The sequence below is a fragment of the Mustela lutreola genome, chromosome 8 (assembly GCF_030435805.1).
Source record: "Mustela lutreola isolate mMusLut2 chromosome 8, mMusLut2.pri, whole genome shotgun sequence".
NCBI classification, from domain to species: Eukaryota; Metazoa; Chordata; class Mammalia; order Carnivora; family Mustelidae; genus Mustela; species Mustela lutreola.
This window is the reverse complement of record NC_081297.1, coordinates 28,554,772-28,568,582: the sequence shown is the minus strand read 5'-3', so window position 1 is coordinate 28,568,582 and position 13,811 is coordinate 28,554,772. Positions and strand designations below refer to the sequence as shown.

At 38.2% G+C, this 13,811-nt stretch overlaps 1 protein-coding gene across 2 annotated transcripts in view; it reads left to right on the top strand.

Moving 5' to 3' along the window:
* Positions 1 to 13,811, top strand: part of CDC123 (cell division cycle 123) — a 55,682-nt gene that overhangs the window by 26,050 nt on the left and 15,821 nt on the right. For both annotated transcript variants that reach the window (XM_059184149.1, XM_059184148.1), the window contains 2 exons: positions 1,359 to 1,465; positions 13,206 to 13,254. In XM_059184149.1, the coding sequence (XP_059040132.1) occupies positions 1,359 to 1,465; positions 13,206 to 13,254 (156 nt within the window). The remainder of the gene's footprint in view (positions 1 to 1,358; positions 1,466 to 13,205; positions 13,255 to 13,811) is intronic.

Here is a 13,811-nt window from a genome sequence, read left to right as displayed (position 1 = left end):
TCCTGACACTTCTTTTGCTTTGCCATTTCTTATTCCTCAGAGGCAATGGCTGTCAGTATTTGAATGCTTTCTTTTGTTGTTTTCCTTTACTATTTTAGCTGTCAGTATTCATTATTGCTGCCCACTCAGGAACGAGAAGGTTCTGCTCTCTCTTCTCCCATTCTTGCTACTTTATATTCCACTCTCCTCAGCTGAGTACTGTCATGTATTGATTAGTGACTCTGATGTTCTGGTACGCAGTTTCTCTGATGTTCTGGTAACGCAGACTCTGTGCACATCTGATAGGTAGGATCATTCAGTGTTCTTGTTCTCTGCGCATCTTTATAAGATGATTTTGTGTTCTTGTTCACCCTTCTATTTTCCCTGGAGTTCATGGTTTCCTGTGCATCTACCGTTATTTCAGTGGAATTAAATCTCTGGTCAGTGTTCCATTCTCAACCAGAAGTTCATCATCTTTTTCACTGGGAGAAATTATAAAGAGTTTATTATAAAGAAGTTATTCAATCTCATTTTTAGTTTTATATGAGCAGTAACTTGAATCATTTCTTACTGCTGAACTGGGCTGAGGGTTTCCACTTAAGAATGACAGATTATTTGTGGTTTGAAGTTGTTCATTTATTCATTTATATTTTACATTTTGTGTGCCTACTATGTGCCACTGCTGTCTTTCGTGTGTGGATAATTAGATATTTTTTTTGCAGTTTTCTCGAAATTAGATACTGCCCTGTGTCTGATCTATGGGAGAAGTATGTTTAATAAATGACTTAATTCTGTCATTTTTAGGAATGTTTTGCTAAGCCTTATGCCTGCTATTCTTACTTTTTTTGGTTCATATGTATGAGACATTCACCATTGAAAGCTGTGATGGTGCAGAGTATCTCATCTCCTCTCTCCCTGACTTGGTAAACAGGGGTCTGAACTGCTTTAGTCCTCGTACTTCAGGTGTCCCAGCTCTCACTGCCCAGAAGCAAGAAGGGATCTCCTTTTTCTTAGAGAGTAGCCAGTCAGACTCTTTCTTTACCCTTTGATCTTTTAGCTGAAGTGTCAGCACTTCTGATACTTCTTCCCCCCTTTTTCATCATCAGTAAGACAAACGCAGGGAAGTGCTTGGGCCTGAGTGGGAAGGTAAGGACCTTACCAGCTCAGTGTTCCTAACCCCGCATGTAGCATGCAGTAGCCCTGCTCTTGGCCATTAAGAAGTATGATTTGACACTGGACAGTATAGTTAAAATGTCTCACCTGAATTTTTTCTTTAAATGTAATATGCATTATCAGTTTTGTATATTGGCCTGACCTCATTCATAGCAACTGACATGGAATATATGCTAAGTTGAGTGTGCTTTATCATTATTATTTAGGATGCATACTGGATAGCAATGAACAGTTCTCTGAAATGTAAAACCCTCAGCGACATCTTTCTGTTGTTCAAGAGTTCTGACTTCATCACTCGTGACTTCACTCAGCCGTAAGTATGTCTCTTGATCTCCCATGTCAGTAGTTTCTGTACTTAAGAGAGTTTTGCTGAAGGCAAAATCCCATTGCTTCTAGTACTGTTAAAAACAACAGTTCCGGGTTGCCTGGGTGGTTTAGTCGGTCAAATCATCTGACTTTGGCTCAGGTTGTGATCTCACATCCTGGGATTGAGCCTCATGTCCAGCTCCCTGCCCAGTGGGAAGTCTGCTTCTCCCTCTCCCTCTGCCCCTAAACCCTCCTCTCACTCTGTGTCTCTCTCTCTCTCTTTCAAATAAATAAATAAAATCTTTAAAAAACCAACAACACAATAACAGTTCCATATAATAACATCTATTAAAGCAAATCTTTCTTTTCCTTTGATAGTAAATGCTCTACAATGAATATGTGTAAATATTTCTATCTGTCCATTAAATATTTTGGCAATTTTTTTTCATTATAAAATCAGCATATGCTTATCATAGAAAAATAAAATTAGGAACTTGAGCTAAATAAAAACAGGAAATGTGGAAGGACCCATGATCTCACCATAGTTGGTTTTATGTACTTCCGGAATTCTTTCTGCACATATGTATAATATAGGTATACCGGTCTCTAACTGTATTCTGACATTTTAACACAAAAATGGGATCATGTAGTTCGTATTGCTTCGTAGCTTTCAGTGTATAGCTGACATCTTAACGTGTCTTTAAATACTTATGTGTGTCACTATTTAAAATTACTTTAATGGTATTCCACTGGACACCTGCAACATGATTTGTTTGATCAGCCTTCTGTTTGTTTGGTTTTTTTTTAAAGATTTTATTTATTTATTTGACAGAGAGAAATCACAAGTGGGCAGAGAGGCAGAGAGAGAGAGAGGAGGAAGCAGGCTCCCTGCTGAGCAGAGAGAGCCCGATGCGGGACTCGATCCCAGGACCCCGAGATCATGACCTGAGCCGAAGGCAGCGGCTTAACCCACTGAGCCACCCAGGCGCCCCCAGCCTTCTGTTTTTATAGAGTCCTACAGTGAATATCCCTGAGCTAAATTTTCTTGCATGTTCCTAATTTTTTTTCCTAGAATATATTTCTAGAAGTGGCATTGCTATTTTCCTTTCTTTGCTAGTTACTCTTCAGCTAAAGAACTCATAGGCAGGTAACCCACCTGCACTGTTGACCTGCTAGTGAACTCTTTAGGCTCTCTTGTTCTATTGTAAAGTAGGTATTCTTTTAGAATTCCCCTCTTACCGTTGTAAACAGACCAGTTATCCCACTTAAACTAATACTTAAACTGATCTCTAAATTAAAGCGTATCACAAAATCCAGCAACTAAGCAGGTCAGTAGGGGTGGAGATACTGTGTATCCTTGGCACCTCTTCCCCATTCATTCATGTAGTCTGTCCTGCCCATTCACCCCATTTCAACTTCAGATCCTTTTTTTTTTTTAAAGATTTTATTTATTTATTTGTTAGACAGAGATCACAGGTAGGCAGAGAGGTAGGCAGAGAGGCAGGCAGAGAGAGAGGAGGAAGCAGGCTCCCTGCTGAGCAGAGAGCTCGATGCGGGGCTCCATCCCAGGACCCTGAGATCATGACCTGAGCCGAAGGCAAAGGCTTTAACCCACTGAGCCACCCAGGCGCCCCTTCAGATCCTTTTTTTGAGGAGAATCCTGGCACAAGAAAAAATAAACTCACTGCATGTCAGTTGTGCACCTGGTCTTTTGCCTCAGAGTTCTGCAGCTTGGGCATTGGTTTTAGTATTATAATAATGAAGGGAATGAAGTTTGGTGATAATAAACGAGCCTGGTTAAATTGTCAGTTTATTGTAAAAGTGTTTACCTGTGTTGATATTTCTGGTTCATTTACGGAGAAAAGCTTTATATTGTCTTGAGATCTCATTGTCCGCCTCTTGTGGTTATGTTGGCACAGATGTTACTAGGTGTACGGTGGCCCTTGTTTTAGTAATAATGCTGCAGCATTTCCCTTCTGGGAGAGGCTCTCTGATTCAAGGAAGTTGTTGCTATCTTCTTTGTCCATTATAAAGCTTTTAAATACCTAATGCTTTAAGTAAAGTTGCCTTAAAATATATTACATTAAAAATGCTCTGTATGTGTTAGTTCATCAGATAGGGGTTTCCCTGTTCCTTCAACACCAGTTGAAGTGAGAGTATGAGGACATCTTTTCTTTTTCAATCAAATCATTACTGTAAGTCGCTTTTAATTCTCTGTGGCTAAAGGTTTTTTTAAGTCATTGCCCTTGGTGAACTTCTGCTGCTCTGTAACCCACCTCGCCTCTTTGTTATGCATGAATCTAGTGGGAGTCCAGTAGAAGGTAGAAATACCAGTCAGTTGTCTGGCCTTCTGTGCTTTGGCTTGTGTTTCTTGGCTTTGGCTTTGTGCTTTTGCATGGGAGGGCAGTTAAGTCAGCAAGTGAATTTGAGGCCTAGGATTAAGAGTGTTTACCCACAGAATACCATGCTTCTCCTAGTCTAAATAATTGGGAGTTGGCAGGAACAAACCCTAAGCACCAAGCTTGCAGCCTTTCAGCTTGGCGGCTCTAATTAGTCATCCTCTTCTGGAAGTATTCCTGTGTACAATAACCAGTTGAGGAACTGCAGAGCTTAAGTCTTGTCGCCATAAAAATCTGTATTGATGAGATCTTTAATGGAAGAGGAACTTCTGTTACATAGGCCTTTCAGGATCCCTGAAAGAGTAAATGCGGAGTGTAATTCTTTATAGACAAGATTGTGCCAATGATTTAATCTCTTTCCTTCTGTCGGCTAGAAAATCAAGGCCTAAATCTGCTTGGTTACTTTTCCCACAAACTAGTTAGTAGAACCAAAACCAGAATATAATTTCAGTAATGCCATTCTAAATGGTTTCTGTACTTTCACTTAGTAAAGTCGTAAATTCCTTTCAAAAATGCTTCAAATTAAAATACAGAATATCATAATGAATTTTATTTTATAAGAATTTATTATAAATAAAAACAATAAATATAAATGTAGACTATAAAAAGACATTATGGCATTATTATATAATTATCTGTAATACATAGAAGATTATATAAAAGTGACATTATATTGTTTATACTATTTTAGGGCTTACCTCAAAAAAAGAAAGCTATTCCAGTCAGGATTGCAAGCTAACAGAAGGCCAACTAAAAGTATTTTACACATACAGAGTTTTTAAAAATATATTACTTAACAAGGACTCTGGAATGTGGGTATTTCTGGGGTTCATTGAGCTGGTCCTCAAGGTCCCCAAGGAGCCAGGCTCTTCAGTTTTTCCCCCACGCTCATGCTTGGCTTACTGGTGTGGAATTTGGGATTATCACCTACTGGTTACAAGATTGCTGCTACACTTCTGGGCATCATGTGAAGAGACAGCAGTATCTGATCCAAAAATAGAAGGGGTGGTTTGTTTCCTCTCACTCCTCTCTGTACATGAACAAGTAAAGCATTCTGGAAGCTTCCCGAGAGACTTCTTCCAGGCTCATTGGTCACACAGTGACCCAGCCTAATCCAGCAGTTGGCAGAGGGAACAGAAATGCAGCGACTGGTTTAGACCAGAGCTGTCAGACGTTAGCGTGCATCAGGAGCATCTGAAGGGTTTGACAAAACACAGATTGCTCGTCCCCTCTCCAAGGTTCTGGCCCAGGAGGCTGCGAGTGGGACCCAGGAATATAATTTCTAAGAAGTTCCCTGGTTTTCTGATGATGCTTGTGCAGGCCCACCCCTTGAGGACTGCTTCGATTAAGCAACTCATGCCTCCCTGGGATTCCGGAGGGGCCTACAGAATACCAGTGCTTCCTGATCCGGCAGTCACAGTTGTGTTAGCAAGGATGGAGGCTGGGGATAGCTCGAGGGAGACAAGCAGTACTATCTGTCACAGTCGTAAGCTGATAGAGATTATTAAGTACTTTTATTTTTCCTGTTCCTCAACTGGTTATTGTACACAGGAAGCTTTTGAAGCTTTAAAAAGTGGAAGTTGAAGTATGACACATTAACACAATCTGTCTGCACTAGACTCCCTGAGCAAACTGTTTGTCCAGATATAAACGTTTCATGTGGTTAGACTTGTTGAGTCTCAAGGCTGCTTTCAGTAATTATTTTATTGATTAAGTGTCACTTCAGTAGGCCAAGGCAAGAAAATAATATCCGGTATTCAAGTGGCATTTGGAAGAAAGAGCTGAGCAAGTGAAAAAATAAATCCATTAAGTGTTTCTCTGAGGGATTTGTCACCCACAAGATAGATTTGATTAGAGATCAGGAAATTTCACTTGTCTTAGTAATTTAACTCAGCTCTGCTTGACATAATTTGTATGCATTCTTAAGATTGTCATAAAACTGGTCATTAATTCTAAAATTCAGCAAGTAGTCTCAGGAGTACAATTTTGTGTGTAAGTTGGACTGATAGAACCTTCACCTTGTGATTTTTAGGGCCCATTTAATGAGGTGACACTTTTTCTTCTGTGGATTGTTTTAATTTTAGATACCATATTTTCTCTCTTTTTGAAGAGGAATTCTACAAGAATTCAGATGAACATACCTATTAATCCTTAGTTCAGTCTTGTTTTACTTTTATCTTTGTTTTTCCACCACCGGTGAAATCTGTAATGGAATCTGTGCACCAGTACTCAACTTGGTTCTCTTGGTTCTACCAGAAACACTGATGTTTAAGGTTCCATGGCTCTGCATTGTGTGTGTCTGTGTGTGTGTGTGTATGTGTGCACACCCATAATTTACACTTTTTCTTAAACTTAAAAGTGTTTACCATGAGGTATAATGTAACCTTCCAACTTTTGATAAAAAGCTTACCAATGAGACTTGTGTCCTACTAAGTATCTAGGATGGTTTGCCACTTTAAAACATCAGTGATTGTGTTTACTGCACTTCAGAAAGCTTTAATGGAGATGTTTTCTTACTGCTTATAAAAATGGTCAAATTGTGATCTCAGCCAATGGACTTAGGTAATACCTCATTTGCCTAGAGTAAATTCATATAGATGTTATACTCAAAGTATACCCCTAGTGTGATTCTCCTTCCCCCACTCCTGCCATGTGTCTGGCCCAAATTACAGGCCCAAATCATACACTTTGAGTTGGTAATATTGTAAATCTGTATGTCCAGTGCCAGAATCTCACTCCTTAGCCCCACCACACGGAATTCATTTTCAACTTAGATGTTTTCCACTAGTATCATCTGTTTTCATCTCCATCTAGCTCTTTCTTACATAGTCTATTTCTGAATTGTAGCACAACTCAGCATAGTGCAAGCACATGCATCCTTTTCTGGTCCTTTCCTCCTTTACTTGTAACAAAGCATGGGACACATTCTGCCTCATTGGTATACTAGAGTACATCCATATTTTCCTGAGGGTGCTCCCCTCTGCTCCACACACCCACGTCCTTATCATTGAGTGTATTACATTTGTTCTCTTTTGATGTGTGAAATATTTGGAACCACATGATAAAAACTTGTTGATTGCAGTTATGAAGTTCACAGAAAAAAGTATGTCAATATTAAGGCATGTTTAGGGCATAACGAATAGGCCTATTTATGCTAAGCCCTCGGGACTGACAGGTAGTGATTTGGGCAGGACCTTGAGTAGACATGAAAGAAATAAGATGACCCTTCTGCCTGCCAATGATCCATGCTTGAAGTTTGGGGCTAAGACTTTTTTTTCTCCTTCTCTTTTTAAAGATTTGGATCTGGAACATTACTTTCAAAAATTCCTATTAACTGCCTAATTTCAAAATGTTTTAAAAATGCACTGTTTTAATTTCATAGTAGCTTTTATCAGAATAGACTTTGGGGTTTTGTTGTTTTTTTCCCCAAAATAAAATCTTTATTATTTTTGTACCTGAGAATTTTTTTTAGTTTGTGATTCCCACTGTAGATAATGTAGCATTCATCATTTAATAACATTTGTGTATAATTGGCATTTTAATGGGTAGCTAGAGGAACTGTAATTCAGTATAGGAGCCTCCTTTCCATCCAGATTGTAAAGCAGTGACTTAGATTTAGTACTACTTTCTGTTGTTACCTTGTTGAAAATTTCATTCAAAGAAATCTTCCAAGTTATAAAATACTTACCCAGGAAAATAAATTAAGAAGTGGGATTTAAAAACACACACACACACAAAATAAGTTTCTAAGTGTACATGAAAATGGTTAGTAAGTACTAATTATAGTTAGACTGTTCAGGTTGGCAGAGATGTTTAAATGAGATTCAGAATGTTCTAATTGCTAATTGTAAAAGAACTTTAAGAAACTGATTGTTAATTTCTGGTTTTAGCTAAGTAGCAGGCAAGATAACCTGAAAAATCTTTTGTTACAAATTATCTAGAAATGTTCGGTAAAATATTAACTATAACAAAAATTTAAGTGCATAGCTGAATTCAGGAGAAATAAAAGGCAAATCCCAGTTGCAGAGATGTGAAGAGGATAGAAAATCAGAGGGTGAGGTAGAGAAGTCTTTTAGGGGTCATTATCAGAACTGATAAGGGACATAACTTTTAATCCCTTTATGGGACTAGAGGCTAAGCTTTAAGCCAAAATAAAGTGAAGATTTGGAAAAGAGACCATTTTGCATTTTCAGTAAAGGATGAACAAGAAGGGGACGCCTGGGTGGCTCAGTTGGTTAAGCAGCTGCCTTCGGCTCAGGTCATGATCCCAGCGTCCTGGGATCGAGTCCCATATCGGGCTCCTTGCTCCACAGGGAGCCTGCTTCTCCGTCTGACTCTGCCTTCCACTCTGTCTGCCTGTGCTCGCTCTCGCTCGCTCTCTCTGACAAATAAATAAAATCTTTAAAAAAAAAAAAAAAAAAAAAAAAAAAGGATGAACAAGAAGAAAATTCATCCATTAGCACAGAGACAGGGAAGCAGGACTGAAAGTTCTTGGGCTTTGGCTTTTTGGTTTAAAAGTTTGAAACCTCAGGCCTGTGTCTCATGAACTTTGAAAAACAGAATTTGAACCACCTGCCTGTTAGAGATCTCCCATTAACTAAGAAATTAATCTAAAAGTCAGTCCTCCAGTCATTTTTACCCTTGAGGTGCCTAGAAGATGCAAATGCAAAGTGTTCTGGGAACACTCCACAACCCAGGCCTCGGGGGACCCCCAGAGAAATGAGCCACACCAAATAGGTGCTCATGTAGAAATAACAAGATCTGTGAGAAAACAGCACATCGTGCGTCAAGGTGAGACAGTGGACTAGAGGAGGAAGTAGAGCTGTATGAATTTAAAATAACGGAAGTTTCAAAGATAATATAAAGGAAGTATTTTAATTAATTAAACTCAAATTGAGATTCTTAATACAAATTTTAGGTCCATTAATTTATATTTAAGGATTGTAAAAATTCCAGGGTTGTTAGTACCCTAATTATCTTATTTTTGCTTTTTAAATCTACCTCCTCCAGAATGTAAATGGAATCTAAGTACACACAGCGTTCTTTGCAGTATTTCAGCTAAGCTCTTGAAAATGCTATTATTGACCTTTACATTTGGGCTTAACTAGCTGGCTCTGTACTCTTCTCTTGCAGGAACTGTACTGGGCCATCCGGTTAATCATCTTAATAAGAAAAAGCCTTATACAATAATCTCACATAGCACAGACATTCTCACTTCTGCTTTCTGAAACTAACCAGGCTTTTAAAATAACATTAAATGTTAAACCAATCAACACTTAAAAAAATAAATGGTATAGGATGGGGGAATGCAAATATGCATTAAAACACACTTGTTTTAAAGTAGCAATATGAGGATTAATCAAGGGCTGAAGTCAGTATTTGAAAGAATATCAAAACATTAAAAACATTAGATAATGAAGATCTGTGTTTTGGAATTGTGTCGATTGGGTTTCCTGTAGTATTTTAAAAATAGGTAGATAAAGGATCTTAATCCACCTTGTTCTTTATAGAATAATAACAGTATTCTATCCTCTATTATCAGATTTCCAAAAACTATGGCACCCACATGATTAAATCCCATTTCAAGGGGCACTTGGGTGGCTCAGTCAGTTAAGCATCTGCCTTTGGCTCAGGTCATGATCCTGGGGTCCTGGGATCGAGGCCCACATCGGGCTCTCTGCTCAACAGGGAGCCTCTTTCTCCTGCTCACTCTCTCATATGCCCGCCCTCTCTCCCCCTGCTTGTGCTCTCTGTCAAATAAATAAATAAAACCTTAAAAAAAAAATCACATTTCAAGAGTGAGAATGGTATACTATACTTACCACTAAGATAATGCCATTATTTCACTTAATCAAATTCCTTTGTCATTTCCCTACTTCCATCTCCATGTATGTTTTAGATACATTTAAATTAAGAAAAGATAGTTCAGTTTTATCATCGATAATGAATTGTTGGTTAGTTGGAAGCCAAAATGTTACCTTTTTTTCCTATTGAGGTTTAATTGGCATAATGTTATATTAGTTTTAGGTGTATAACATAGTAATTCCATATTTGTATATGTTATAAAATGTAAAATATTAACTTTTAAAGTAAACTTGAATTGGTTTCCTACAAAGGCAATACATGTACACTTTGTACTTTTATGTATTTTTTAATTCCTCAAAATTAAAAGTTGGAATAAAATTATATATGTTTTAAGGACAAAAAGAAATTTTTATAATAGAATTCATAAAATAGCATTTTTTTACTAATTAAAAGGCTTAGACTGTTAAACTAGGAATAAAAGCATGGAATCTTTTGAAATGAAAAATTTATTATGTGGAACTATTAAATATGATCAAGGACTTTTTTTTAGATGCATCTGGTATTTATGGTGTTTTGGTTTTTTTGGCTGAAATTCAAGAGCTTTAACAGCAGCTCTTTTTTTTTTTTTTTTCTTTTTTTGAGAGAGAGAGCTCACATGCACAAGGGCGGGGTGGGGCAGAGGGTGAGAGAGACCACTGGACTCCACACTGAACATGGGGCTCGATCTCATAACCCTGAGATCATGACCTGAGCTGAAATCAAGAGTTGGATGCTTAACTGACCAACTGACCCACCCAGGTGCCCCAGCAGCAACTCTAAAACCTCCATCCTTGCTGGTTTAGTGCCCTCCCTACCACTTATTTGATCTCTCACCTTTCAGAGCCTTGGTATCCTCCTGTGGTAAACATTAATATTAATAGCACTTTCTCATAGGATTATTAGTGCCTGTTCATTAATACAGAGAAAACCCCATTGCTTTTCAACAAAGCACATTGGGTGTACTTTGTATTTCAGATTATATCTGCCCATGCCCAGTTGTTAGTAGAAATCAAGGGTTTTGTCTGAGAATCTCAGCCAACCAACTAAATTGGAGTTGCTATTGTTTCTAGTATAAATTACAAATGATTACAGAGAATTCCAACCTAATCAAATATTCAGGGGAATTGAAAAGCTTTTCAAACTCAGTTTTACTTGTAAATTGTTTAAGTGATCTTCAGAAGTATTTTTTATTTTCTTTATGTGGGTTTTTCTTTTTAATAAAAATGTCTCTCGATTGCAAGTTTTACTTTAATTTTCGGTGTTCTCCAAGTTTCTGTCATCTGCCTGAGGTGATCGCTTCTATTTACTTTCTGGACTTTAGCTCTTATACCTGTGTGATTACCTCCAGATAATTTTCTACAACTCCTCCCTCTCTTTCAGTTTTGTTTTTCCTGGTTGCTTCCTACACATTTCTCTGTGGTTCTCAGGATGTTTCCAGTGCTCCACATACAAACTTTATTCTCTCCCATCTTTCTCTCACCCCTGTCACCTGCTTTTCTCTCAGTCTCAGCGAATGGCATTCTCATCACTGTCCAGCCAGTCATCCCGACCTCTTTCTCCCTCACCTCTCACTTTCAGCAGGTGCCAGGCAATGTTAAATAGACTTTGACTCCTGAATATCTTTTTAGAGTGCTTTCCTCCTCCCGGCCTCCCACTGCAGCAGGTAGACCCTTATCTCTCCCCAGGGTTATTGGACTGAGCCTTCTAACTAGTCTCTCTGCCTCCCTACTTGCCATTCTCCCCGACCCCTCCGCACTGCCAGCCCAGCTGTCCACTTGACCACAGTGGTAGTCCTGAAGCCCTCACATGTTTAGAGACTTAGCTCCCCATTATCTATATAATGTAGTACAACCTCCCTAGAGAGACAAACAAGACTCTTCACAATCTGGATACTCCTTTTTATCCAGAATTTCTCTCCATTGTCATCTTTCTTTTTTTAAAAAATTGGATTATCATTGATACAAATGTTATATTAGTTTTGGGTGTAAAACATAGTGATTTAACAAGTCTATATTTAATGGTATGCTCACCACAGGTTACCTGCCATCTGTCCCCATACAGCCCTTTTCCAGTACCGCTGATTAGTTTGCCCATGCTGTGTCTTTTCTCCCCATGACTTACTCATTCTGTAACTGGAAACCTGTATCTCCCACCCCATTTCACCGTTATTTGTTCATTCCCCCCTACCCCCATCCCTTCTGGCAGCCACCAGTTTGTTCTCTGTGTTTATGAGTCTATTTCTTATAAAGATGAGTCTGTTTCTGCTTTTTGTTTGTTTAACACACCCCATATCTTCTTTATCCATTCATCTATCGATGGACACTTAGGCTGCTTCCGTATCTTGGCTGTTAATAAATAATGCTACAATACACATAGGAGTGCATAAATCTTTTCGAATTAGTGTTTTTGTTTTCTTTGGGCAAATACCCAATAGTGGAATTACTAGATCCCATGGTAGTTCTACTTTTACTGTTTTGAGGAAGCTTCGTACAGTTCTCCACAGCGGCTGCCCCAGCTTACTGTTCCCCACAACAGTGCATGAGGTCTAACCTCATCTTTCCGTGGTTCTCCTTGCGCTCTCCACTCGGTCAGCGCGAGCGCAGTCGTTCTCTGCGCACTGCGTGACAGTTCTCATTTCCCTTCCTGCTCTAGTGCATGCTTCCCTTTGCCTTAATATGGACGCTTCCCTTCCTGTTGAACAAGGCCTTCTTGACTACCGCCTCCCTTACCCCTCACACAACAGAGAGCTAATTGGTTTTTCCTTTGTGCTATCAGAGTATTTTTATTTTTGCTTCCAGTGTTTTGAATTTCTTTGCTTGCTAGGCTTTGCCCACCAGACTAACTTTCTCCTAAAGAACAAGGGACTTAGGCCATTTAGCATTTCTGGTGCCTAGCCAGTCCTTATAGGGAGGTATTTAACAAAGGCATTTAGAAAATATATGAAAAATTGTTCATGAAATGGAGGATTTTTAGAAACGGAAATAGTATGCTTAATGAAGGGATGAGTAGTTCTAGCAAATATTTTTTTAAACAGCGTGCAGGGTAAAGATTGGATTAATTTTGTGTGGCTTTGGATGGTGGAGATAAAGTCAGCAGAGAAGTAGACTTCTGCTTTAGCCATAAAGAAGGCAATGAGAATTATAGAACAGCAGCGCCATCCTGCCTTCATTTGGAATCTGTATTTAGACAACCTGAGTTTTAGCCCTGTCTTGGTCATTAAATTTGGTCATTTCTGGATCTAAGTTTCTTTGTTTTTTGACAGAAAAATGAAGACAATTGTAGATTATGTGGTGGTTTGGAGGACTAGTGAAATACCTTTTTGGGTTCCTCACCTATCATCTGATGTTGAATAGTACTTAATAAATGTTCATTGGGTTTGAATTAGCCTCCTGTTACTGGATTCTTTTAGTAAAACCTTACATGTATCACACTGAATATAAGTAAATGTGTGTACCTAAGCTGGCACCCAAAAAAGATACTCAATTGCCTTTTTTTCTCTTAAAGATTTATTCATTGTACTGATGATTCTCCAGATCCTTGTATAGAATATGAGGTAAGGATTTACTTTTTTAAATCTTGAAATTGATAATCCTAGATGAAGATGTGTTGGAAATTGCTATCTGTTCTTAAGCAGAATGAATAAAATTTTTTGAATCAATTTTTCTGGGAACCTGGAGCCACTGAATTTTTTAAATTTATGAAAAATATCTGTATAAATAAATATTTAACACTTAGACACAGTGTATACATACTATAGAATATATGTATTTTTTAATGAAACAAATACTTTACATCCATCATCTGGCTTAAGCTGGGTAAGCTTTTTAACCCGGTATATGAAGAAAAATAATCACCATTTTACCATTTAGGCTCAGTAGACCTTTTTATTTTTTTACATTGTTCACTTATTTTATAAATTACATACAGAAGTTAGATCAAAAGGATAGTGGAAAACATTTTTAGAAATAGCAATAAGAATTCAAACATAGCAAACCCAAATTTGTATTCCACTTTTCCTAGTTTGAAGGTTAAATACTACCCCCCACCCACCAAATACCTCTCCCTGAAATGGGCAGTATTCTTGGACTCAAATAACTACTCATCAATTGT